Source organism: Nestor notabilis, unplaced genomic scaffold (genome assembly GCF_000696875.1).
Source record: "Nestor notabilis isolate BGI_N333 unplaced genomic scaffold, ASM69687v1 scaffold292, whole genome shotgun sequence".
Classification (NCBI taxonomy): domain Eukaryota; kingdom Metazoa; phylum Chordata; class Aves; order Psittaciformes; family Psittacidae; genus Nestor; species Nestor notabilis.
The window spans coordinates 119,696-146,279 of record NW_009918708.1 but is presented as its reverse complement, the minus strand read 5'-3'; the positions used below and the strand labels follow the sequence as shown (position 1 = coordinate 146,279).

Sequence of the window (26,584 nt, the reverse complement as noted above, 5' to 3'; positions counted from 1 at the left end):
TTGTGTGTAGCCATCCAGCCAGTTCTTTATCCACCGAGTGGTCCATCCATCAAATCGATGTCTTTCCAGTTTAGAGACAAGGATGTTGTGCGGGACAGTGTTGAACACTTTGCACAAGTCCAGGTAGATGATGTCAACTGCTCTGCCCTTGTCTATCAGTTCTGTAGCCCTATCATAGAAGGCCACCAAATTGGTCAGGCAGGATTGCCCCTTAGTGAAACCATGCTGGCTGTCACCAACCACCTCATTGTTTTTCATGTGCCTTAGCATGCTTTCCAGGAGAATCTGCTCCAAAAGTTTGCCAGGCACAGAGGTGAGACTGACTGGTCTGTAGTTCCCTGGGTCTTCCACCTTCCCCTTCTTGAAAATGGGGGTTATATTACCCTTCTTCCAGTCATCAGGAACTTCACCTGATCACACTGGTTTGTATTTAACATGGGACTCAATGTTATGAACTTTTACTGCTAAACTGGATAGCCAGAGAGCCTGCTTTGGCTTCACTAAGATTTTTCTCAATTTTAACCAAAGATTTTGGTGCAGTACACGTACAGAGCATTGAGTCCTTGGACTGCAATTATGTTTTCTAAGATGACTGATTTTAAACTATGGGTGTTATTTTAAAATGTTTCCACCTATTTATTAATAATTAAGAAATTTAACTTTCCATTTGCATAGTTGATGCATTATCTTTAATAATGGAAATAATTTGTTCTTGTAGGCAATTCTCTTGTACAGTGCCTGTGCTGTTAGCTTTAGCAGGGTGTCTTCCTGAATGCTCTTGTGCTTACACTTCATTCCTTGTGCAGAAAATGTACTTCTTTCCTGGGAGATTACATTTCACATGGGTTCTTTTCTGTCATGAATTAGAGTTCACATTTCAAAAATATCGGTAAGCTGAAGAGAAAACTACAAGCCAGTTAGAGTGTTCAACCCAAATTACTCTATTGCAGAAGAAATGTTCAGGGGATCATAAGATAATTCTGGTTGGAAGAGACCTCCAGAAGTTATTTATTCCAAAAGCCTCCCACTAAAATCAGCTACAACTGGTACAATAATTCAATCCTGTTATGATTCTCATTCTGTAGGGTTTCACAGCAATCTGCTCTAGTGAAAATAAAACACTTGGCTGTCAAGTACTCTTCCATTTGAGCACCAGAACTTATTCTTTTGGAAGTGTCAGAAGGCATCTGCACCACGGTTTCAGTTTAGTGTTCTGATCTGGAGCTGGACATGATCTATTCTTCTCTTTGCTGTTCTTATAAAGTCACAAGAATGTCCTGAGCAATGACTGCAACAAAACCTCCTGGTTTTCAAACAATATTTTCTGATCAGATACTTACATTAATTTTGGGTTGAAAACTTCCACAAAAAAAAAAAAATCAACAAAAAATCTCCATTTAACATAAATTATATTTATCTTAGAAGTAGAAGAAATTGAAAACAGATTTCTTACTTGTCCGGAGAGAGTTATTAGGTACATTATTTAAGAAAACTTGGAGAGTTTATATTGTTCCAATCTGTCCTGTATATGATTTGAAGATTTATTACTTCCTCTATTTGTTCCAATAACCATTCCCCCACCATGTACCACCCATTTTTTTTCCCATGCACCGAGAGTTTAAATGAAGCCAACATACTGGATACCTTTTGCTAGATATTTGCTGGAGTTGGTTTGTAGGAAAGTATTATATTAATAATTTTGGGTCAACAGAAATGTTTAACCTCTGCATTAAGCTTTTGCTTATGAAAAACCTCAAAAGTAATAGAGTATTCAGCTAAATTTTTGATTTCCATTTTTTTTTCTTTAAAAACAAAATTAAGAAATTCCCTTACAATACTGAAAATCATGATCCAGCAATTCTGATATTTTGTTGTTGATAGGTATTCCAGAGGACTAAGGTTTCTATTAAGTAATACTTGTCATTGGTATCATGCATCAGAGGTGAAACTGGTTCAATATACTAATGGGAATCTATCTTATGTGTTTGTGGTACTGCAAAAAGAATCTTTACAGAGAATAGAAAGCTTATCAGGAGCCAGATGCTTTCAATTAATAAAGCCAGACTAATCCATTCTCTCCCATGCATACTTATCACTCTCAAAATTAATTACAGTGACCAAGTACGAAAAATTAGTACAGTTCTACACAGTTGATTTCAACTGTGATTCTATGCAGATGAAATTTTCTACAGTACATTTTTTCACTTAAATACTGACATAATGATACATTTGCTAAAAACACACTAGCTTCTTATAAAGTAAACAAAACTGGTGATAAAAGGTCTAAAGCTACCACAGATACAAACAATTTCAGGAAGAAAAAATGAAATAAGCAAAACCTTAAACATCTAGAATTCTGACATAAAGTAATTGAGAACATACACTTAATCCATGTAAATAGCACTGTAAATGAAAACAGATCCACTGTGAATAGGATTCTTCAAAAAGGATCTTTGCATGGTTCTTCCTTCAGAGGACACAATACAAAAGGCAAATCTTTTGCCTGTTTATTTTGAAAGAAATTATATCCATTTTATTGGAACAAGTATAAAGAACTTGAAAAAACTCACTCTAACTAGTCTGTCATAATAAATCAAAGATAATAAATACAAAATTCTCTTCAGCATTCAGTTGAATACATGGTGTTCACTTGTCAAGTAACTAAATGAAGTGTGGTGCATATTGATCTAGATGTCTCCATAAAACTATAATATTTATATCACATACATATGCTCAGATCTCTTTATGGTCTTTCTGCTTAGTGTTCTGATCATGCCTTCATCTATCAACCATCTGAATTCTTTCTTTGTATACCAGTAGCAGGCTGCTGTGGTTGAAGTAAACAGGTTCTTGCAAAGTCTAACTGGTTTTCCTCAACAAAGGACAGATCTCAGTCACTTTTTCTTAGGAAGGAAAGTCAATAAATGTCAACAGAGACTGTATATATGGTCTTCTTGTTTATCTGTTAGTGGTATGCATTTTTTAAATATACCAGTTTACAGTTTCTAGCTGTTTATGCTTTTCACGATTTACCTAACATTAATTAATATTCAATTAATTCAGTTCATTTAAGTGAAAAATTTACGCATCTGCTTATGTCCCTCTCTCAAACGATTAAACAGATGCCTTATTTCAATATAAACTCTGCTCTAAGACTAATACCGATAGACTAATACGTGCTGTACAGTCATGATTTCACATTTTTCTTTTTTTCACAGATCTGAACCAAATGATTGTCCTCTAAGGGCCACTTATTTAGCCAGTGTGTACAGTCATCCAGAACAGCAAGTTATTCTATTTTAACCATTAAAAAAACTTGCCTATGTATTGCATATATGACAAAATCAAAGACTGAGAACATGTCATCTAGAATGGTCACTTCTGGACCAAAAATGACACACCAGTTGGTTTTCAAGAAATAACTCTAGGAAGTACGAAATGAAAAAGTATTACTCCCAGAGTTACCTTTTTGCATTAGTCATTCGTATCTGTGAAGACAGAGCATAAAATACTCTAAATCAAGGCATGATATTTTTTAAAAATTCAACTGTAAGCTATTTTCTCACTCTGATTTTCAAATCAGGCTCTAGAAATATAGCGTAAAGGAGACAAGTCAAATATATTCAAGGATATCGTAAATCGTCTGTCAAGTGTGTAATGTCCCAGGAATTTTATTTTAACATTTTTCTCCAGTTATTTCATTATTCACTTTATTCCTGAATGATTAAGAATTTCAAGTTTTGAAGTTACAGAGAAGCCAAAAGCACTGACTTTTAAATATGTATCAACATTAAATGTATAAAAGAATATGACTACACTGTGACTAGAGATGTGATTGCAGTATATGAGAACATGTCTGAGGTACTTTTAATTTCTGCAAATTGGACCTGATACCACTATCTGTTCTTTCTAAGTTTCCATGTTCTTTAGAATCTCTCTTATATTGTGAGTAAGGAAAAAGGAATTAGTTAATACCAGAAAACGCAGCTACAAAATCCAGGTAGACGAGGCCCTTAGTGACACAGTTTAGTGGTGGACTTGGCAGTCCTGGGGGAACGGTTGGACTTGATGATCTTAAAGGTCTTTTCCAACCTAGTTGATTCTACGATTCAGTATATGGTATACAGTATATGGTATACATATTGGTGGAACAGCAGATCATGTGTCAGATTATCATAAATGGCAAATCATTAATATTAGGCATTTTAAAGTTATCTCAATGCAGATATTAATTTGCAGCCAATATAAGTATGTAAAATAAAGAATCAAGGAGGAATAATTTCAAATTCTCTTAAACATAGAATTGATACATAACAAACATACAGTCACATACAAGACCCTAATTAGTGAATAATTGCAGCTATGAAACCATCAAGTGCACCTATACAAATCCAGGTTTTAGTCTTGCTCAGTGAATATTGGTGGCATGTCACTGGCAACCTTTAAATATTAGAAATTGTTTCCTAAGTGAATCAAAACAGTACAGAAGAATTCACTTGCACAGGTCCTCAAATAGTTTATGTCCATCTGTGTGAGGTTTCTACTACAGAACAAGCTGACAGAGTGCCTTTCACGTACTTGAATTCTGGATAAATAGTACACTCCTCTGTTTCAACTGTATATTAGAACTTGCATCTAAGTCTGTTCGCAATAGCATGCTCTAAGTGATTCACTGTGAGATGTTTTGTTTATTTCAACTTCTTTGCTCAGTTACAGCTGAACGAGTTTATTTTACATTTTTATGATCTAAGGAATTGTGCAGTACTTGTCTATAAAGCAAGTTAAGAAATAAAAGTTAATATTCTTTGCTTAATGCATACCTGTGAAACTGCAATAATAATAAGAAAGCAGAGTGATTTGTTTCTTCCAGGGTCTGGATTATTTAAGAAGCTTCCACCATAGATTAAAGGATGAATATTCATCCTTTAATTCGGTCTTGCTTGTTATATTATCTAGAGTAGTTCTACTTTCATAAAAATACCATAACATTTACACATAACACAGCTATATCACCTTAAGAAATAAGTGAATAATTTAGTATAAATAAGAGTAAAACCTATTAAACGCTATGACATGCACAAGGAGTCCATACTAGAAAGCTTACAGCAAAACGCAGGAGTAAACCACACCTCCAGCATTAGGATCTCAGTTGCAGTCAGACCTTAATCTACTGTTCTGATCCCTCCAAACCCTGGGCTTCCTTCTTGTAACATTTTGTGCAGCAGATATCACACACAAGGCACCCTTTCTAAATAAATTGAAAATATTTTTCCTTAAATAAATTGCTCTCTATGTTCCCACCATTACTCATTTTCAAATTGCCTTATGCATTTTTTAAATGCTCAGTGAGTCAAAAATGAAAAAAAAATTAAACCATTTTAAGCAATGCAGGATTTAGCAAATGCTTTAAGATTTTTGAGCATTTTAATTCACGACCAGAGCCAGTGCATTTCTTTCCATAGAAATCACCCTAAAATGTCATGACTAATTTTCTGCAACAGAACCTGAGTGAAAACAAAAAGTCTTAATTTACCAAAACTTGCCGATCTATTCACCCCTTCTACCATCTCACACTGCACTTCCTGGAATGCCCATACACAAAGTCATGGCCTGTATATTTTGTATATTTATAAACCAGATTCAGTCTTTCTTGGGTAAAAATTTGGAAAGCAACTGCTATTTCAATGCCAAACCCAAAAACTTGTTTAAAGTTTAGCCAGAGATAATGAAAAGTTGAAAATTCTGCAATTTTAACTTGAAATATGAAATTAGTGCTGTTATTGTAGGAATATGATTTGAGACTTGGAATACGTTTTTTTTTTTTAAGTCATAATCTTGCTAGATATTATTTCCCACATTTCCTTTCTTGATTTCACAAGAATGGATATAGTTTAATAGGCATGCAATATTGAAGAAAAAAAAAAAGTTTGTCCTTTTAGTTCTATCTATCAGTCTATTTAACACTCATCAGATTTTCTTTATTACTAAGTGAGACTTCATTTGAAACAGTGGGATTAGAAGAATGGCTAGCAGATGGGAAATAGAGACACCCCTGGGGATCATAATGCAATCCATGTCACATTCTCTTGTTACATTCTCATCCCACTGGAAAATAATATCTTACATATTGTATCAAATTATTTAATATAATAATCTAATGTCACTTTCTTTGGAGCTATGCCTCTCATTACTGCAGCAAATGGAACTTTGCCAAAGTATTTGGATAAGCCTTAAATTTTCTATTTCTAATTTTTAATCAAATTCAAATGTCTAATGAGTCCAAGATGGCCTGTCAACTTAAATTATCTGTTTGTCTTTCTGTTTACCATATCTATCTGTCTACAGTTTTTATTTTTCTCTGTGAAGTTTAGTTATTGAATCCCATGTTTCCTTCTGGAAGGAATCTCTAACAGATGATTATTCCTGTTGAAATGTTGATGATTTGCTAATTTATAGCTTCTAAATTTAAGAAATCTGAAGAAATCTCTGTGAAGCAAAGCAGATCACACGAGATGAGAAAAAAGAGAGTTTAATACCTTATACAGTAAAGAACTGTGATTTCATTAAAATGCAATTTTTAATCTTAACGTATTAAGTATCATAATGCCTGTGGAACTTTTTCTTTTTTTTCTTTTGAAAATCTAATGAAGTTTATCATAACTATTTACTATTGAGACCAGGTAAGCAGTTTATATATACACACTGATGTATATGAAATAATAATAATCATCCCTCTCTCTGCCAGTATGTATTCAGGTGAAGCTGTGTTCTGCTAGCTGCTCTCATAGAGAGTTTCCATTGGATTTGATAGCAGCTTCTTATGAAAAAAGGGCAAAAAGAATTTAGTCTGTGGAATTAAGTCAATAATTCAATGGAAAGTCTGAAAAAACCCAACCTTCAGTTATCCAATCTCTCTTTCAGTTCATCAGTTTACAAATGTTCTTTCCACTTGCTTTCTAGAGCTTTGTGCAGCATGATTTACACTAAACCAATGTCTTCAACTGGAAAATATTTCACAGAATTAAAACCCAGTCTGACCATATTAATACGTAAATACAGAAATGAAACAACTGAATAAGAACAATCTTGATTCTCAAGTAAATTAGCAAACTCAGAATAAAAAGCTAATTATAAATTAGTAGAGGTAAAACAAATCTGTACCTTTAATCAAATCACAAATCAAACCTTAGTATTACGCATGTTATAAATAACCAACCTTGATTATTTTTTTTTTGGCTTAAAACGAATAACACAGATAATCTTATAAATCCTGCTTTGGCTAGGACTGAATGTGTAAGTTCCAAATATAACCAAAAGAGTGCAACAGCATCCAAAACCAAGAATTTCTTGAAGAAACCCCCTGTCTCATAAGATCTAAAGCATTAACTTTATAGCTAGGAGGTTAGTTGGAACACTTCATAAAATTGTCCAAAGCTAAATTCACCACTGACTCTTTCAACCTTCCAGAGTTATGGATGCATTAACTAACCTGTAGACTAACTGCTACATTCTAAAAATGATAATCTATCAGATACAGTGATACAGTGGCAGATACCTTTTCATTCTTCTTTGGTGCTTCACTTTAAAAATATCATTCTAAAAAGATCCCTAGAATACTAACTCATAGGTTCTACAGATAAGTCATGGAAAAAACCTAATCAGATTAAGTTAAATTGAAAGCTTTAAGAAGAAAAGAGCTAAATGTAGACAGGGTGTACAGAAGCAGCTGCTGGTCTCAAAATTATTAAGAAAAATGAGAAAAATGGATGAGAGGAAATATCTATATAACACTTAGCTATATACCATTTCATTTTGTAACTGATGAAAAAAAAGTCAAACAAAAAAGCATAACGCTTTTCCTGCTTTATATATGTATATAAAATTCTACATTATTTTCTAAAGACTAATCTATAGACTTTTTATAATAATGTAATAAAAAGTCAGAATTTTTTTCCTTCACCCAACTACGTTACACCTAACTTTTATCTCCAGTATTTGTATCCAGTGTTTAGTCATTACAAACTAATTTATCTGTTCATAATGCTACTAGTTTGTCATTACTTTATGAAATTACCTGAACATAACTTCTTTTAAGTATATGTTTTCATTGTCATTTCACAGTGATCTAGTAAGCTTCACAATGTTTTAGTAAAATATGTCCTTTATAATACTGCAGATTACTATGTGATGACATAGTGCTTGGTGATGAAGGAGTTAATAAGAGTTAACCTTTACTATAAATTTGTCTACTTTGCATTTTATAAATATTTCTCATCTTCAGAAAGCATAAATTTGACTTCATTAAATCTCATAAAAAACTCTGTCAGGTAGTTACTAGTCCATTAATAACAAAAATATGCCAACTATTCTACAGAGAAAGTAAACTACGTTGTTACCTAATTGTACAGAAATCAGTAGAACATTGTCTAGTATGTAAGCATATGATGTGCAATAACTGCTTTGCAAAAAGTATTTCCCAAAACATAAAATCAGGGAAACGGGCAGGAAGGATGAACAGTAGTGACTGAATTGCTCATGTGAAAGAACAGAAAAACCACATAGGACTCAATGTGGAAAATATTGGAAGCCACATCACTCTTCTCCTAAGAAACCTCTCATCAGTATTAGGAAAAGAATATTTTTTACAGTTCTAGTTGCTTCTCATGCATGAATTTTATTTCACAATTACAACATAGTTATATATTTAATATAAACTCTTTCCTGTCTGTAATTCATCTGGTTTTCTATGTATCATTTGTATTTAGTGATGACTATAGCAAGAAGCAATTGTTTCTTTGTTCTGAAAATAACTAAACTAAGGCAGCCAAAGTTTTTTTGTCTACTGACCATCTGATTCTGGTGTGTCAGGACACACAGCAAAATCTTTAGAGTGTCTTCTGATGCGCTGATGTGTAAACAGCTGCAAAACAGCTGTTTAGCAGTAATCTCACTACCTATAGAGCAGATCTCATTGTTTAAAAATCTGAAATTCCAGGCAAGGATGGTTTTTGGTAATATCTTGAATTTTTTTTGCACTAGGTTGTAATTGTGTCGAAGTCACTACCCTAGTTGTCATTAAATGTGTAAATCTGGACTCAGTCACATTTTTTATATATATATTCGTATGCATTTTGGTATATGCACAACGAGTACTGTTGTTTATTTAACAGATGAAACTTCAATCACAGACTATAACAAAATTCCTGCTTTGTGTTCTATGAGACTTTAGAAGTCTCATTTCAGGAACATATTACCAAGGGGAGATTATAAATTAAATTTAAAATTTTTTAAGAAAAGTATCTAATATCTAGTAAAAGTACCTAGAGATAATTGCATACTGCCTATAAACTACTTCACTTCCAAACTCTTGTGTGTCTCACCTAAGAGAGAAGTAAGCTTTTTTATTGTGCAAAATAATTCTTTCATAGTGTGAGTCCTTTGAGGACTTTATTGGCTGAAAATCAAAATAAAATGTGAGATCAAACGTGACATCATGTTGGTTGTTTCTCTTCTTCAGTAAGTGGAATTAGTAGAAATATTTTTTATGTGTACATTCTAGCTGCTTTGACAGTTACAATTCCATAGCAAGGATCTCCACAGAACTAAGGCAATGCAGTGCAATCTTCAAAACATACATTATCATATATTAATTTTAACTTCCCACCTAAATGTTTAATAATCATATAGAAGCATGTTATTCCACATGGTTCATGGGGCAACATGTATAAACATATATATAAATGCTACATAGCACGTATTTATCTATTTTGGAGAAAGTTAAAAAGTATACACATTTGCTATTTTAAGAGCTTTATCTTTAAAAAAAACCCCAAAAACCAAAAACTCAACATTAGTGGCTTTCGTTTTGTACATGTATTTAATTCTATCTGGAAACTGTCTGATGTTAGGAATAGAACAACTGTAGTTTCTCATTATGTTTGCTGCCAGAATCTATGCTTGGTTGCTCAACTAAAGACCTTATATTGCTAATTACTACCACATGCCCATATCCCAAGCAAAGGAAAACTTATTGGTTCTGACAATTCATTCTCTCAACACTGAATTCCAAATGAAAACTTAAATTTTGGCCAAACATAACATTTCATCAATCTTGTTCTACTGACTGCAAAAGCAACATCAAACAAGGGGTGCTAATGGCTTTTTTCTGTGCAGTTCCCAAGCTTAGATTCTCTGATGAAAGACCCATGTGAGCAAAGGACATCTTTAAACTACTTCGTAATTAATAATTGAACCAGAAAACAATGGATAAAGTAAATCGAACAGTATGTATTCTGATGACAGAGCTGAGTTTCAAACAAGTTATATGGGCAGTAAAGATCAGCAGAGAAAGCACTGACAAGAGAGTGAGCTAAAACCAGATAGTGCATACAAATAAAGACAAAAAGAAAAGGTGAAAAAATAAAATTAAGCACGCCCCAAAGCTAGCAGAAGCCTGTAATCTGGAGTTGAGCTTTTCAGGATGTGGGGTTCTGACTGAAGATCAGGTCCAAGTTTAGAGACATCTGAGCAATGCTGGGTACTAGTGACAATGTAGAAAACTATGTAAAATAGTTTTAAACTACATTCTTCTATGCTATAGCGCCTCTGGAGCCTCAGAAACAGAAGTTAAAAGTTTTCTAACACAGTAAGTTCTCTGTTTGAAAAACTTCACTCTTCAAGAAACCAAGTATGAATACAAATATGAAACTGAGTAGGCTTCTGTCAGAAACAAACATTTTTGGAAATTAATGATACTACTCTATCTCAGAAATAAATTATGGCATTTTGTTAATCTGCATAAGTCAATTATGATGAATGTTTCCAACATTAGTGTTTACAGTAAAAAAGTTTTAGACATTTGAGGGTATCTCAAAAAAATGGTATTGAAGTATTTTCAATTGTATCACCTAATTGCTTATGTATTATTGAACATACAATAATATGAGCTATAACTAATGAAAAAAACTTTAATTTATCTAGCCAGTGATGTAAAATAGTACTCTAGAATTAGTTCTGTGGGACATGTATACTCTTTGTGCTCCACAGAGAGAAGAAACAACTTGATAAAACCATAATCCATATTCGTAAGATTATGCATGGGTAATTCGAAAAGAATAAAGTAAAAAATAGTATCACCTTAAAGTAAGGAGAAGGACAATTAACTAGATGCATTGCTTGTAGTACCTTCTTTAAGTTATTTTGAAAGGATTGTACACAACTAGTCTTTTAGGGTGAATATATCTTTACCAGTGAAAGCCACAACAATATGTAATTAAACAAAAGATAGCAACAGTAAAGGTGATATAGAGGAGAAACTACTACATTGCCAAGTACATTGAGTCCCTTTAAGGCTATATCCCAGCATGTCTAGATTCTGGGAATGCCAGAAAGAGCTAGTTTTAACTTGGTCAAGAAAACAAGGAGGCTTTTAATAGGAATCTAATGAGCTAACGTGGTCCAATAAAATTCAACTTCCGCTACCAGGTAAAAATAGTATTTCTTATGGGTTTGGTTTCTTTTCCAAACTATACTGATACTAAGACTATTACTTGCTCTTCTTAGGATAGTTTTTATATGAAGTGTGGAAGAGAACCACTTTAAAAACCCCGATCATAGATCCTAAAATCACAAGTGTTTGCAATATTCATATGAAGTGAAAAAGAGCTGCATGAGAGCTTATGTGCTGTTTCAACAAGAAACAGCACTGTCTTCTGACATAGTCAGTCTAATGAAATAACCCGATCAACATAAATCTCAGATTTTGCACTTCAGTAAACCCAAGTTTCTATGCTGTTTGAAAATCATGTGAATTATTATTGTCACTTAGTTAAGAGATTAAAATTAGTTAGATATGATAATCTGATCCCCAAACTGTGAAGTAACAAGTCAACCTTTTTCCAGAAGCTACATGCATATGCCATAGAAGCATTTTTTCACAAGATACGTCAGTGTAAGTCTTAGTGGTATCCAAGATCTCTTGAAGTAGGGACAAAACATTGTGACTTGCACCATAGCATAGCCCAGGTCTCTAATTACAGTGTGACAACTCTCCAGTGGTAACATCTGAAGTCAAGGAATACAGCCTTATAAGCTGTAAGTCAGCTATTACCACCTTCAGGGGCTCTTTAAAGTCACACAACCACACCTGGTCTTTTTTGACTTACTTTCTGCCTCGGGTTGAGTTAAAAGTCCCGCCGTATTTCTTCCGATTAAGGATGAGAGCAGCAATTTCTGGCACGTAGCGAGCAAACATTGCCTACATGCATGAAACAAAAAAAAAAAAAAAAAAAAAAAAAAAAAAAACCAAAAGACAAAAAAAAAAAAAAAAAAAAAAAAAAAAGAAAATGGCATGCAGAGAGTGTTCTACTGCAGCAGAGGCAGCAGAGCCTCTTGGGATACTTACTTTCTTCCACTAACCGCACTATAGGAACCACCATATTTCTTGCGGTTTCCTATTAACTCTATGATTTCAGGGACGTAGCTGGCAAACATGGCCTAAGAAGAAGATAGGAGACAGAAGAAAAGACTAAAAAGAGAGGCCAAAGAAAGGGGGATGATGAATATTTTCAGAAGATATATATTGTTAAGATCTGAAAATGCAAAAGAATTAGATGTATGCAATTGTTTAAAAAGAAAATTTTAAAAATGTAAAAGTTCTTATCAAACAAAACAAGAGGACTCAAGGTAAAAGTTTGTCTTGGAGAAGGTACATACCTTATATAAGAAAATGGTCAAAAGAGGAAAAATAGACACACGAAACAAAACAAGAACAAAAATAATCCAAACTGGTGTCTAATCATAAAAACCAGTTATGTCTAAGTCTTCCTGAACAGGGGAGGGAAAAAAATCTATCCAGGCTCTATTGCAAAAAACCAAAACCAGGAATTATCATTACCATTACATTTCTATTTGAAAGACAGACTTATTTCCCCCATTATTAGGATTCAAGAGAAGGCAAAACCAAAATGAAATCAGGGATTATTCCCCTTGTCAAGAAAAAAAAAGGTCAACCCCTGCCCCCAAAAAAAGACTTTTCCAAAAGTTCATGTTTTTAAAAGGATTGGAATAACATGTGATAGAAAAAAAGGTTTTGAGGAGAAAATAAAAATTATTCTGCCATGTTTAGTCCAACAAACATCTTCCTTGTGGCTGGATACTTCGAAGAGCTACTGCCAGTTGACATGGTCTTTCTCTTCATATGGCAATAAACACAGATGGGAATGCATATATTTATGCTCATATATATATTCATATATATATCTTTGTGTCTCTCATATATAGCATTCATAACATTAGATATATACATATCGCCTCTAAGATGTATGTATATATGAAATCAATATATGAGAGTAAAGTAACAATATACATATGCATGTATGTGCACAATATATATTTTAAGACATCCATAATGCACTTACCTTGCACAGTGTAAATACCAAAATAAACCTTGCTGGTATAGAGAGTATTACTAACACTAATAAATAGAAAAGTTGACATCAGACAATTAGTAACTTTGGTGCTATGTACATGCAGGACAAAGAACACGAGAACTTGATGAAAAGGATACTGTTTATGGCCATGTGATAAATTGTGAGTTAAAATTGTGCTACATGACATGAAAGGATGTTTGAAATTAAAGAAAATGTGGTTTGCCATCATCTGGATCAGGCAAGCTGCTCTCTAAGGCAGTCCAAAGCCACAGTGTTTGTTGGAATTCTGGGAAGGAACACAGAAGGGTGGGTGGGTAGGACTTCTGAAACCGCAAAGTGCCTTTAAGTATCAATAGCAGCCTCAAAAAAATGCACTAGTCAATCGCTAAAAAGTAAAGGACTACAAATAACATTATAAGTTGAAATATTAAGGCACTTCATGTATTCACATATATTACTCATTTAAATGGATTAGAAAAATTCTGACTCTACTAAACTGGACTAATTTGACAAGCTTTTCCAAAATATTTATCTATAGAAAAGGGATATGTTAAATATATTTAAATGTTTTCTAATTAATTTTAATTCACTAATTCAGATATTATTTCATTAATTACAGCATTGAGAGACACAGCATTGGGTACTAAGGTAACTGGAATAATAACAATTATAAAAAAGAGTTTTTACCAATCCCCCAAGGATGAAGAAGACCATGAAAAGGCGACCAAGGGTTGTTTTTGCATAAACGTCTCCATAGCCAACAGTGGACATTGTAACCATCAGTAAATAAACACATTCCCAATATGTTAGCGGTTGATTATTTTGGAAATTTTCCCATGGATCCCCTGAGTTCTCCACCTAAAATGTACAAGAAAACATATAATGAATTAATAAGAGTTATACCACAAATTAACTCTACTGATACATGTGTGTGCATATGTTTATATATATAATGTAATTTGGCATATAGTATAAATTCTGGATCCTTTCCTGTAATTTATTTTGAACAAATACAGAGCCTAACTTGTCCCAGTTATAGCTTTACAGTTCGTTTGCCAATATGCATAGCCTTGCCACCCACACTATTTATGGAAAGCATTTTTTTCATTCAGCACTAAATAATATAACTTATTAATGTAGTTCAGTAAGTTCATTTTATAGCAATGTGTTAGAACATTTTCAGAGCCAACACATAATCTTTTTTGCTTTAAAGCATTATCATAGAATCACAGAATGGTTAGGGTTGAAAAGGACTTTAAGATCTAGTTCCAATCCCTATTAAAGGCATTAGTGACATGTTTAGTGATACACCATTGCTATTCCAAGAAGCCAGCTATTCTATCTCATAAAGTTATAAATTCATCATCAGGAAAAGAATGTGCCCTCTAAAATTCATTCCACAGTAGAGTTCGACCATCAAGAATTTCTACAACAGAGAAACTTAAACTGAAAAGCAAAATAAATCACAAAACAAAATTCAAGTCCTGGAAAATAGCAAACCCTCCCACCAATGCAATTTTAAAATGGTGTTTTGTTTTTTTTTTCCTTTGGAAATAGCAAAAGCTAATGTTTCAAAAAAAAAAAAAAATGCTGTGTTTGCTAAGAGGAGTGTAAAAATATGGTCATCCTTGATTAAGAAGTGTATCATAAATTAAAACATTCAAAATTTTGGTGTACCGTAGTAAAAGCGACAATTAAATGACTTTGGTTAAACAAGAAGCTAAACATTCTGAATTTAATCTTACATAGTTTGATGCAGCTCAAGGTAAATGAAGTGAAGTCAATTAAATCACTCTGGACTAACACGGATATTATGAAATTTTAGTATTAGTCCAAAACAATTCCTTAATAACTTATTACTTCTGGCAGCTTGAAATATTCCTGTTTCTAAAGAAAATCATAAAACGTACTTAAATAACAAACACTTAACCATATTTAATTATGTTCACTAAACAAATCAGTAAAAGCTATTAGTTTAAAATGTTTAAAATACACAATTGACATATACCTATCCTATATATGCATATTAACATTTATGAACTCGTATGTACTTCTGTACTATCTATCTTACATTAATCAAGTATCATTAAGTGCAGAATAAAAAAAAGAAAAATCTGCTACAAAACTCTATGTTATCATTGACTGAAAGTTACACCAAAAAAATTTGAATTTTTTTTTTTTTTTAAAAAAACATCTGGAATGTTAGCAATCCCACTACTTCCCATGGAAACACAGAACTGGTTTCTTCTGGCACAACCATTGATTTCCCAGGACCTCAGTATCCTCTTAGTTCTGCCAACCCCTTCCAGGAAGCACTACGGGTAGTTATTTAGGAAATGCTGCCACCTACTGGTAAATTGTAACCATTCAAGAAGTTGCAGCAGTCCACGTTTCTTTTATTTCTGAGGCTAATGATGTATTACTTACTATTCAGAATTAGTTTTGAGTAGAAGCCTAAAATTGGGAAACTGTGATGTCTCTGTTTATCTTATGCTATAGATGCTTTAAGGGATCAATCAGAGCAAGGCAATTTCAGGTAATAAGGTAGCTCAGAGAGCAGAAGATTCATGAGAAAAAGCCAAACAAGTATTGTCAAATATACTTACCAAATGTATGAACCCAGCTGCTGTCAGCCACGTGCTGATAAATATAGAGCACAGATTCACTAGCTTGATGGAATTACTGAAAATAAACAAAACCCAACAATAAATGGGAACTTAGACTGGAATTTATCAAATATTTTCAATATGTACATGTATGCAACTGCATACTTTAGAATGAAAAAGTCTGATGATGATTTCTGAAGAGAAGCAGGTCCTAAAAAACTTAATTAAAAGCCTATGCAAAATAGCTATTTTTTGTCCTTGCAGAGTTCTAGTTTGCATAATTTAGATAGCTTGAAAGAAAAATTCCCATGCATTTGAGAAACCTTAGCTACAGCTGTACTCATAACCAAACAAATAGAAATAAATAATGCTTTTTCACAAAAAAATTGGTTGCCCTTCAGTACACTCACCTTACCATTTTTCATTGCTACACACCTCAGATTTATTTGCCTGTAAATATTCTAATACCCTGGAATACATCTATGCAGGGCCAATAAATTAATTTGAGCAATGCCAATTAGCATTAGCTGCTGAACACCGCATTTATACAAACAATTGACTGGTTAAAAAAAATATTTGATTTTTCATATTGTTCTTATATATTCATTAGTCTTTTGACCCCAGACCTGTGAAGGCTTTAAAAATTAACAATGAGAGAATGGGTTTTGTTGCAAATTCACCAAATGTTAACACTTACATACATGACCACAGGGCAAGACTATTTTCCTACAGTTATAGCAAACAATTGATGAACTATTGCAGCCAATCTGTAAATGTCATGATGCTGTATTTGTCATTATGGATTCCCAAATTAAAAAACTTAAGTATTTTACAGTTCCTGTGTAAACTCCCAAGTAATTTTCATATTATTCTGCTTGCATAAACTCCAATTGACTATTTGTGGCAAAAAAAACCCAAACCAAAACAAACAAACAAACAAAAAAAACCCACACAAAACCAAACAAACCCCACGAAACCACAACTAAACAAAAACATAAACATCCAAAAGATTGAAACTTAACAGTCAAATACAGCAAACTCTTTTTAGTCCCACTGAGTAGTACGTTCCCAATTGTAGCCAGAAGTGATTTTGAAGCAAGGATCTCACTCAGTTCAGGAGGAAGATGCCACAGTTAAAAACTTGTGGAAGAAATACAAGCAAAGCCTGCTCCCTTTTTTCTTACAAAAATCACTATGATCCAAAAGCTAAGAAGGATATTCAGCAACTATACAAGGAACTCAAGTCCATATATTGCTATGTTCAAATAATCTTATCCATTCATGGAACTGTACTGGAAATAGCTCTCCTATGTTTTTGAAAACATTTCTAAGAATTAATAATGGCTCATAAAAATCGCTATTATTCCTAAAGCAATATATCCCAAAAGAATAAAAATCAGGAAAAATTCACTATCAGTCTTAGCAGTAGTAGTTTTGCAGTAGAATTAATTAATATTTCTAACTAACACAAGGACAATAAAAATGCACTTTTTTTAAACAAAGTTGAGACATGAATCAGCTCCATTAAAAATAATTTTAAGAGTTACAGTTAGTGAAGAGGGCATCTGTGAGTACAAGGAAAGAAATACAACTGGGTAATATGATGCATACTGTATTTAATACTGTACTGAAAAATAACATACCAGCATTCTGCAATTACTTATTGCTCACCTACATTAACACATATTCCCTATTTCTCTCTTTCTTTAGGTATGGTTGATTTAAGCTTCATATTCTGTTGATAACATTTAGTCATAGCATAGGACCCTAACCAATTGGTTTCTAGGTTAAACAAAACCATAGAAATCATGCTGATGCAAAGCTCTGTTATGAAAGACTAAATATCATCCTTCACCTGAACTTAGAACAGGCTTCTGATACAAAAATGGGCCAGTTGGTCTCCACATATTGCTATATACAAGCAAATGACAGCATTCATTAAGAATAACTGTTTACATGATTGTTTGGTACATTTTATTTTTGCACACTTATTAAACATTGTACCTCAGTTCTCTATGAAATACTCCCTGGGTTTCTGCCAGAATCTAAATATAGATGAAGGATTAGTCATAAACATTTTCCTCCTCTTTAAGCTCTTTCCAACATCTGTGCAAAATCCCTTACTGTGAGCCCTGCCCAAGCCTCTACAGTTTTGTTGAAAAATATTAGAAAACAGTGGAGAAATTTTCAACTGAACACCACACAATTCATTCTATTTCATAAAACGCAGGAACAAAAAATATTGAATAAAATTCATTTAATTTCAAATTAGGAAACAAAGAGGTCCTTGGCAGAGTACAGTCTTTTAATATGTAAAAATTTTTTTTGGCCCTATGGGTTCTTTTAAAATATAATTAATAATTTTTCATATACTCTAATAATTATCTAACATACCCACATGACCTTGCTAGTCTTCTTCCTGCCTCTGTTTTTGCATTGTTTAGCTTCTTCCTTTGGATTCCAGTGTTTGGAACGGCCTTTCTATTTAATTAAATATAAATTTGAGACTACCAGGTCAGCTGCTCTACCTCTTGCAAAATTACTAAAGATTGTCCTTTAACCACAAGTGCTCAGCACACTGCCTTTTTTTGCTTTTTCTTTGCTTTTTGTTCATTTTTTGTTTGCTTGCTTGCTTTTTGTTTGGGTTTGGTTTTGTGAGGCTTTTTGGTTCTTTTGGAGGGGAGGGTTTTAGTTTGGTTTTGTTTTTAAGAAAGATTGATAATGCAGAAATAGAAGCTCTCAATTAAAAAGTATTTCATTACTGTAGCAGAAAAACTGTACCTGCCACACAAAGCGGAGTTCTTGTTTGTGAAGGTACTTAAGGACACACAAATACAAAAATTTTTTACTGAAGTTTGCAGCTAAATTCGTACAAGACAATAAATAAAAACCGCTTACACGGTCACACTTATGTCACGTGTAACTAAAACTTTTCAAAGATAAATGGCATTCTGCTCATTTGTTTTAATTCAACTCATCCATTTTAGAAAAAGATGCTTTATGGGCAACAATACAAAAGAGAACAGGCACATCTTTCTATTGAAGAACCAGGAACAGGGAGAGAAACAAAGAATTGTTTTGAGGCACTGACAGATTTTAAGTCAAATAAATGGTGTTAGTGATGAACTGCTGGGGATTAATCATCTGAGGCAACTGATACAGCCATATAAGGAAGCTTTGCTTTACAGACTTTCTAATAATCAACATTTTGGATTTACAGATATTTGGACATTCATATAAATAATCACAGAGATAATAATATCTAATCTAAGAGTAAATTTTGCACCAGAGAAATGTTATTTAAATGAACAGGCCAATCCTGAATAAGCTAGCTCTGAATAGACTGAATGTGACTAATGCAGTATCCCTTCATTTATGGATCTGGAAGCTTACAAATCCACCACTCCTGAAGGGACTTTTAGCCTTTATCCAACATCTTTCAAGTTTATGGGGCTTCTCTATCAACTACCATTTCTTTTGGTGATGTTCTGTGTTTTCAATGCAAAGCCATTGGGTATCCTTAGCTCCTGCAAAAATCACTCTCCTTTACCATACTCTCAGCTACTGGACCACAGCTTTATTGCACATTCTTTGATTTCTTTATTTGTCAGGAACTGGATTCCTTACAGTTACAAAGCTTAAGACACATAGTGTGAGAGTTTTACAGAAAAAAAAAGAATAATTTCAAGGTTATGGGTCGAAGAAATGGCTATATACAAATCTCAAGGATATATTTCCCAATCACTACTAATTAACATAGCAATTAAACTGAGTCACTTGCATATAAAGCCCTCACACATGCATAATCAACTGATAGAGCATAGGATTTCGGAACAGAACTGATAGAACTGAGTTCACAGTAATTAGTGGAAGCTGGATTCAATACTTCACCTGGGGCATTTTAGGAAATCATAGAATCATAGAATGGTTAGAGTTGGAAAGGACCTTAAGATCATCTAGTTCCAACCCTCCTGCAATGGGCAGGGACACCTCAACACTAGACCATGCAGCCCAAGGCTCTATCCAACCTGGCCTTTAAAAAATGATGAAAGGCAATGTGTCTTCAACTGTGAGGCATGGGAAAGTTCCTTTTTATTTCCTTTAAAGTAATCTTTTGTTCAAAGTTGTGATGCTTCTGCACAACTTTCATGTATTGATAGCCCAAAATATCAGTAGAAGCCAGAAAGTTACTTGGAGTATTTTAATTATTCTTTGAAAGAAATGCTAATGCCAATGAACACAACATAAAGATATCTCAGTGTAAAACTAATTTTTAATATGTTTTTGCTGTGAAAAAGGATGGTCAGGTTAAAAACACCCCAAAACTGAGTAACAATGGTTATTTGACAAAATACTTTTAAATTATATTCTGTTGAATGAATTTTGATTTCTGTTTTTCCAAGGTAGCAGAACATGGACTATGTGGAAAGAAGCAATATTTAATTACTGAAGAGCTCTGTAATTCATTCTGCTTTTTGTTTATCAGCACACAATCTTGTTCAGATCTTTCAAATGTAACAACACACCAAGTAAAATCTACTGATCACATTGTAAAAGTTTATGGCACTGATAAATCATTCATCAGCAGAAAAAGGTTTAAAGAACAGGTAACAAGAGTTTTATTCCAGAAAAGAAAATCATATAGTACTAGGACAACAAACCTAAGCCATTTATACTCTGTCACCAATGCAACTAACTCAGTATGAAGAAAAGGTCTTACCTTGTTTTAAGGATATTCAGAAACTGCAAAATTTCTGAAAACTGTATCAGTCTAAGGGCTCTTAAAAATCTTAAACCTGTAGTAAAGGAAAAAAAAAACCTCTAGTAAAGAATAATTCAAATTATAGCATTTCACTTACAATGACAGCAATCATTTAAATCAACATAGGTAGCATACAAAATGCTAAATACCTTTAAAATGTTCTTCCATATTTAATGATTCTAAAATCCTTTCCAGGTCTTTTTCAAGTTGTTTAAAACTTGCTTCCTTAATAGCTGAAGTATCCTACCAGAAAGCCTTAGTTTATGTAGGATGCCATGGGAGGAGGCATACAGGCTAAAAGCTAAGGGGAAAGAACCTCACTGAGGTTCTGTTCGTATTTTCTAGTGTCCTTCTCTTCCAGGCTGCCAAAGACACATACAGATCTGAAACTCCCCAGTCCTCCAAGCTCCCACACTGCTTAGTGAAAAATAAGAGATTATTGGCAAGAGATCTGCTAACCTGGATAAAATAGACTGTGTATATGCCTGATTAAATTGGTAAATCTTAATGACGTTAAATCTTTTACTGTAATAATGCTCCCTATGTCCACCCAAATTTCAAAAAACTCAAGCAGGAGAACAGGAAAATGACACATTCACTCTTAAAAATTACAAACCTACTATAATTCTTTCTATCAGACCATAACTATAGGAATAGATGACACTTTGCCTATTAAAGAAACACTTATTTTACAAATAAATAGCATTTTTGTGCTGGTATCAGGTTGCATGAGTAACAATTCCCAGACAACCAGAAAGCCAGCAAAACATACAGTGAGTGTGCGCAAAAGAAATTACTATAGAAGATTAAGGGCTTAAATTATTAAAAGAGACTTATGCTGATACTAAAAAATTTGGCTGCAGATCTTTGGCATATGAATAGAAGTGCATTGTGTATTATACACATGCAGAGCTTATAAAATTAAAATACTGCTTTGAGGATAATTTTTACTAGACAGTGCAGCCAGGAGTTACATAAAGGTTGTGTAACATGGTGTTGTGACCGTTACAGTTAGGTCCAGGGCAGTTTCTTATACATCCTCTTTATTGATGTTTATTTTACACATTTCCAGTGTTATAAACTACTTTTTATTTCTAGAAACATAACAAAAGACTGATCCTGGCAAACATATAAAAATGGTCAAAATTTTCATCATCTCAGTGAAGCTGAGAGGTTCCCCTTAAGAGTAAAGATGCATGTGGCGAGATGTGTTTAAATCAAGGGTTTATTTCCGCAGTATTCTTGGAAAGTTGTTAAATAAAATCTTTACTCATGCTAAGACTCATAAGTAGCCTTATTAAGTAGCTTTAACAAAGTAGAAAATCACTCCTATTACATGGATATAAAGTTTCTTTTTAATTACTAACTGTAGGAAAGTCTAAAGATTAATCATAAGTTAAAAAGTGCATTTGGGGATCTAGACAAAAAGCAATAAAACTATGCCATAATAATTATAAACTTCAGAGCCATTTGCAATTAGAGGATGATAATTTTGGATCATAGTGCTGAAACTGTGAGACATGTTCCTCTGCTCCACTTGCAATAGTTTTCACAGTTGCTACTCCTGTCAAAAGAGATTTGGCAGACAGGGATGGAGACGACCTTTACTAGCAACCCTAAACTTACTATCCAGCTACCTTCCTTACTCCACTCCCTAGGAACTTTTTGAAAAATTACTTCCTTTCTAATGCTTTGCATCTCATCCAAAGTTAATAAGATGGTCAAGTTACCCAGTGCAATGTTTCAAAAAGAAGCCTGAAAAACCACAAAAGTTAGAAATAAAAACCCTGTCTCCAAACTCTTTTAATGCTTAAGATACATTTTAGTTGCTGAGACATCACATGATAGAACAGAAAGACTATAGCTTCAATGTATTTTTTGTGAAAGAAGAAAATCATTTGGATTAAGCTGTGCATTTACTACAGCCTACACTATTTTAAAGAAATCCCTTCTGAGAACAGAATTAAAAACATGAGAAAAAATAAAATAAAATAAAAAAAAAAAAACAAAAAAACAAAAACAAAAAACCAACCCAAACTGTAGAGTTTGCCTGAACAGTTTACTCGAACTACAAATAGAAGTGGTTTGAAATTGTAAAAGCTTACAATCACCTTGTCTAAGACATGACTTGTGGGGCTGTGTTTTATATCTAAAGGAATTATTACACAGAAAGGATAAAATTTTGAACTTCAGAAACCAGGTGTATTACCTGCTTTGTATGTGTTCAAATATGAAGAACAAAAATGAAATTTAAATCAGTTTTCCTTATCATGATGGCAAATGAATAAAGAATTAAGTATTCAACACTTTTCAAGACCCAAATAGATCTGTTATTAGATTCCTATACACATTTCATTTTATATGGTTTACATAGGACCATAGAATAGTTTGGGTTGGAAGGGATCTTTAAAGGTCATCTAGACCAGCTCCCACAGTATTGCAGAACAGCATAAAAAAGTGAAAAAGTGAAAAGTGATCTGAAAAGAACACATAAAAGTACTGGACAATGTCAGGGCTGCAGCTGGTAGGTTTGAGTAACTTTGTTTCCAGGCACTTAAGAGTATCTTGCTCTCAGGGACTGAACATACAAGCATCAGTTACTTCAATGTTTGCAAGTGAAACTCGCTATGCCTGCAGTTTACTCCCTGTAACACTATTAACACGAAGAGTCAGTCAGTCATAGTAGGGACAAAACGTAGTGTACAACACGGCAGTGTGTACACCTTCCTGGTACAACTTTGTGCACTCTACTGGCAACATCCACTAATATTAGCTGAACTGAAACAATGGAGAAAGGAAAATTCCCATTCTTGAACAGTTATTTCTAAAGCTGGACTGTGAAAGAGTTAAGAGGATCTGTCTTTGAATGAACCTGTTTGTCATTCTAAAACATTTAAAGCGTCGGCTGCTTGACCCTCTAGAAAATTATGTGCATTTTGAAAGACTGCATCTAATTTAGAACTTTCAGCTTTATTCTTCAAATAGACTACAAAAAGCTGCTGCTGAGAATAAATTGTAAGCATAAAACTCAGACGACATGAGTTTGCCCCTAAATGTATCATTTTTTGGATCACCTTAAACTTAGCAAGGGGATGGTGAATCAGCTGAATAATTCCCAGAGGAAAAGTCCACAGAGCACTTCATTCTAGTACTAGTATTAATGACACACAGAAGTGTGCTTGCAAACATACACGGATCTGTAAACCGATGACACAGTATTCCTCACAGCAATAACCTTCTTGCAATGAGACTATTATCAAACTAAAAATGGCATAAATTATTCAGATAGCTTACTATGAATCCACATAAGATCAAAATTAAAACAAGTTAAATAGAAAATATTTTGATGGTTATAAATCAAGAGTGATTATTGACAAAATGTCTGTAAAAAATAGCCTGTCTGAAAATTAACCAAAAGTAATCAGTTACACAATGCCCCATGCTATGCTTTCTCATTGTTTTCAAATCAAACATAACTAGCATAACTCAGAAGTAGGAATATATCTCTTTGAGGTCCAACAACTCACCAAGAACAGAAATTTTTGATGATTGTTTATGCATCAAGAATAGTAAGAAAAATTCTGTAATAGGACTACTAACAAAAATTCCCATTTTACTAAAGCTGTCTCAGCTACATATACAAATATGCACATCTCTTTCCTTAGCAATATTTGGGAATGTATTTTATACATGTGGGGGGAAATAATTTATTTTAATATGAAATAACTATAAAACTAGTTTACATTCACATTCTATAATTGATTAGACAGGATTTCTTATGTATTACAGAAAAGTTTGTTCTAATTTTGCACATTTCGTAGGATCCGGCCTGCTAAAGTTATTTGGAAGTTGTTGAATGGAATGCTCAGGAAGTGCTTGTTGTTTTGTCTCCATCATGTCACTCACCTTTTTCTTGGCAAGAGGTTTTACATTGGAATTTTCCTATGGAATTTGACTGGAATACAACATAATCATCTATACTACAATTTATTAAAAAAAAAAGTATCAAAAGGTTCAATTTACCTAGGAAATCTCTCTAATCACAGGAAAAATATAGAGAAATAACAAACGGCCTCTTCATTTTGTCAGTCTTTTGTTTCTAAATGGATGACTAAAGTATGTTTCTGAGCTGGAGTTTATTTCAGCTACCCTGTCAAGGAAAAAGCTATGAGATTCATAGATTTCTAGACCAGAAAAAAATTTCTATGATGAACAAAGAAAATTCCTTTAACCAGATGAGACAAGGAATTTTAGTCAATTGTTTCTGCCACTAATAGAATAATTTGAGTTGTAGGTATGATGATTAGAATGAATTTCCAAGTATAAAACAGGATTACTTTTTTACTGTGAAAATATTTGTTTGGCTACCTTCATCGCCTGGGTTAACAGACCATTTTCAAATTACACTGAAAAGAATGTGAGATATGTGTGTAATATGTTCCATTAATTTTACTAGGTAATTTTCTGCGGAACATTTGGGGTGTAACATTTTTTAAGATTCTGAGTGTTCAACCTGGAATCTTAAAAAACCAAACAAATCCAAAACAAATCCAAACCCCAAAGAAACACCAACCCTCCCTCCACACAAGAAATGCATCTGATCCTAGGTAGAGATCAAATGCCTACCTCTTGGAAGTCTAACCAATGAATTTAGATATGAAAATTTGACACATCCACATCTTTCAGGCCAATTTTGAAGGGTCACTAAGAGAGGCCTATTACTGCTCAAAAACGTGAAATCAGTCTTAAACATTACAGAAATTATCTCTGCAACAGGAAACAATATACTATGTTGAAATGCTACCCTAGAATACAACAGAAGTATTTTTATTAATTTCACTACATACTCGTTCAGTTCTGTGAGGTGCAAATACTCTCCAGCTATCGCTTCCTGACTCTTTACTAAGGACTCAGTAAAAGGGACATCTAGACCAGAAGAGTGATATAAACATGATCGATAAACTATGTGCCAGTAGCAATGCAACTACAGTAGACAATTATTTTCTCTATAGAGTTTACAAAAAAAACCCCAAACATTATTTCAAGCTTTATTTGACTGCACAGTCTTAAAGGTGCTGAAATACGGTGTTTTTTTCTGTCTCAGTTTTTCAGTCTGTCTGCTAAATGGATGCTTTCTACTGGATTAATATACAACAGGAATCTGAATTAGCCATAGGTTAACACCCATACCCCTTCACAAAAAAAAATTACAATTTTAGATCTACAAAGGGAAAAAGGAGGAAATCACAATAACTATTTGTCTTTAACAAGATTCCAAAAAACAGAAACAGGAATTGTGATAGTTCTTCATTCAACATGAGAGATCAATCTACCAGAATAGCATCAATCATTACATTATTTCTCAACAATGACAAGCATAATCCCTTTATTATTGCCATGCTGCTGCTTCTTGACAATAGCATATCCAAAATACTGTACAAGGATTCAATTCACAGAGATTTTGTATGCCATTTCTATTCCTGACAAACCACTCACCCATTCATCAGAATGGTATCTTCATCAAACCTACCAATGGCTACTTCTACCTCTATTTCATTAAGACCATATGGTTTACTGAAGGCTGAACAAGTCAGAATCCTTATTTAGGACATCAGAACTTCTTCTGACACACATACAATGGAGGGGACATTTTTAGGACACAAAATAATCCTATCCTGAATGTCTTCATACAGTGCAGCAGAGCAACCTGAGATTCCACTCTAAAGATAGGTTTGAAAATGAAAGTTCAAAGAACAAAACAAGAAGAAATAGCATAGAAGGAAAAG

General features: G+C 33.4%; 1 protein-coding gene across 1 annotated transcript in view; it reads right to left on the bottom strand.

The window, feature by feature from the left end:
* Positions 1-26,584, bottom strand: part of LOC104402080 (calcium-activated potassium channel subunit alpha-1) — a gene marked incomplete at both ends in the record, with an annotated part of 173,161 nt that overhangs the window by 57,359 nt on the left and 89,218 nt on the right. The window contains 4 exons of the mRNA XM_010009861.1: positions 12,404-12,495; positions 14,118-14,288; positions 16,037-16,112; positions 20,757-20,832. Coding sequence (XP_010008163.1) covers positions 12,404-12,495; positions 14,118-14,288; positions 16,037-16,112; positions 20,757-20,832 — 415 coding nt within the window. The remainder of the gene's footprint in view (positions 1-12,403; positions 12,496-14,117; positions 14,289-16,036; positions 16,113-20,756; positions 20,833-26,584) is intronic.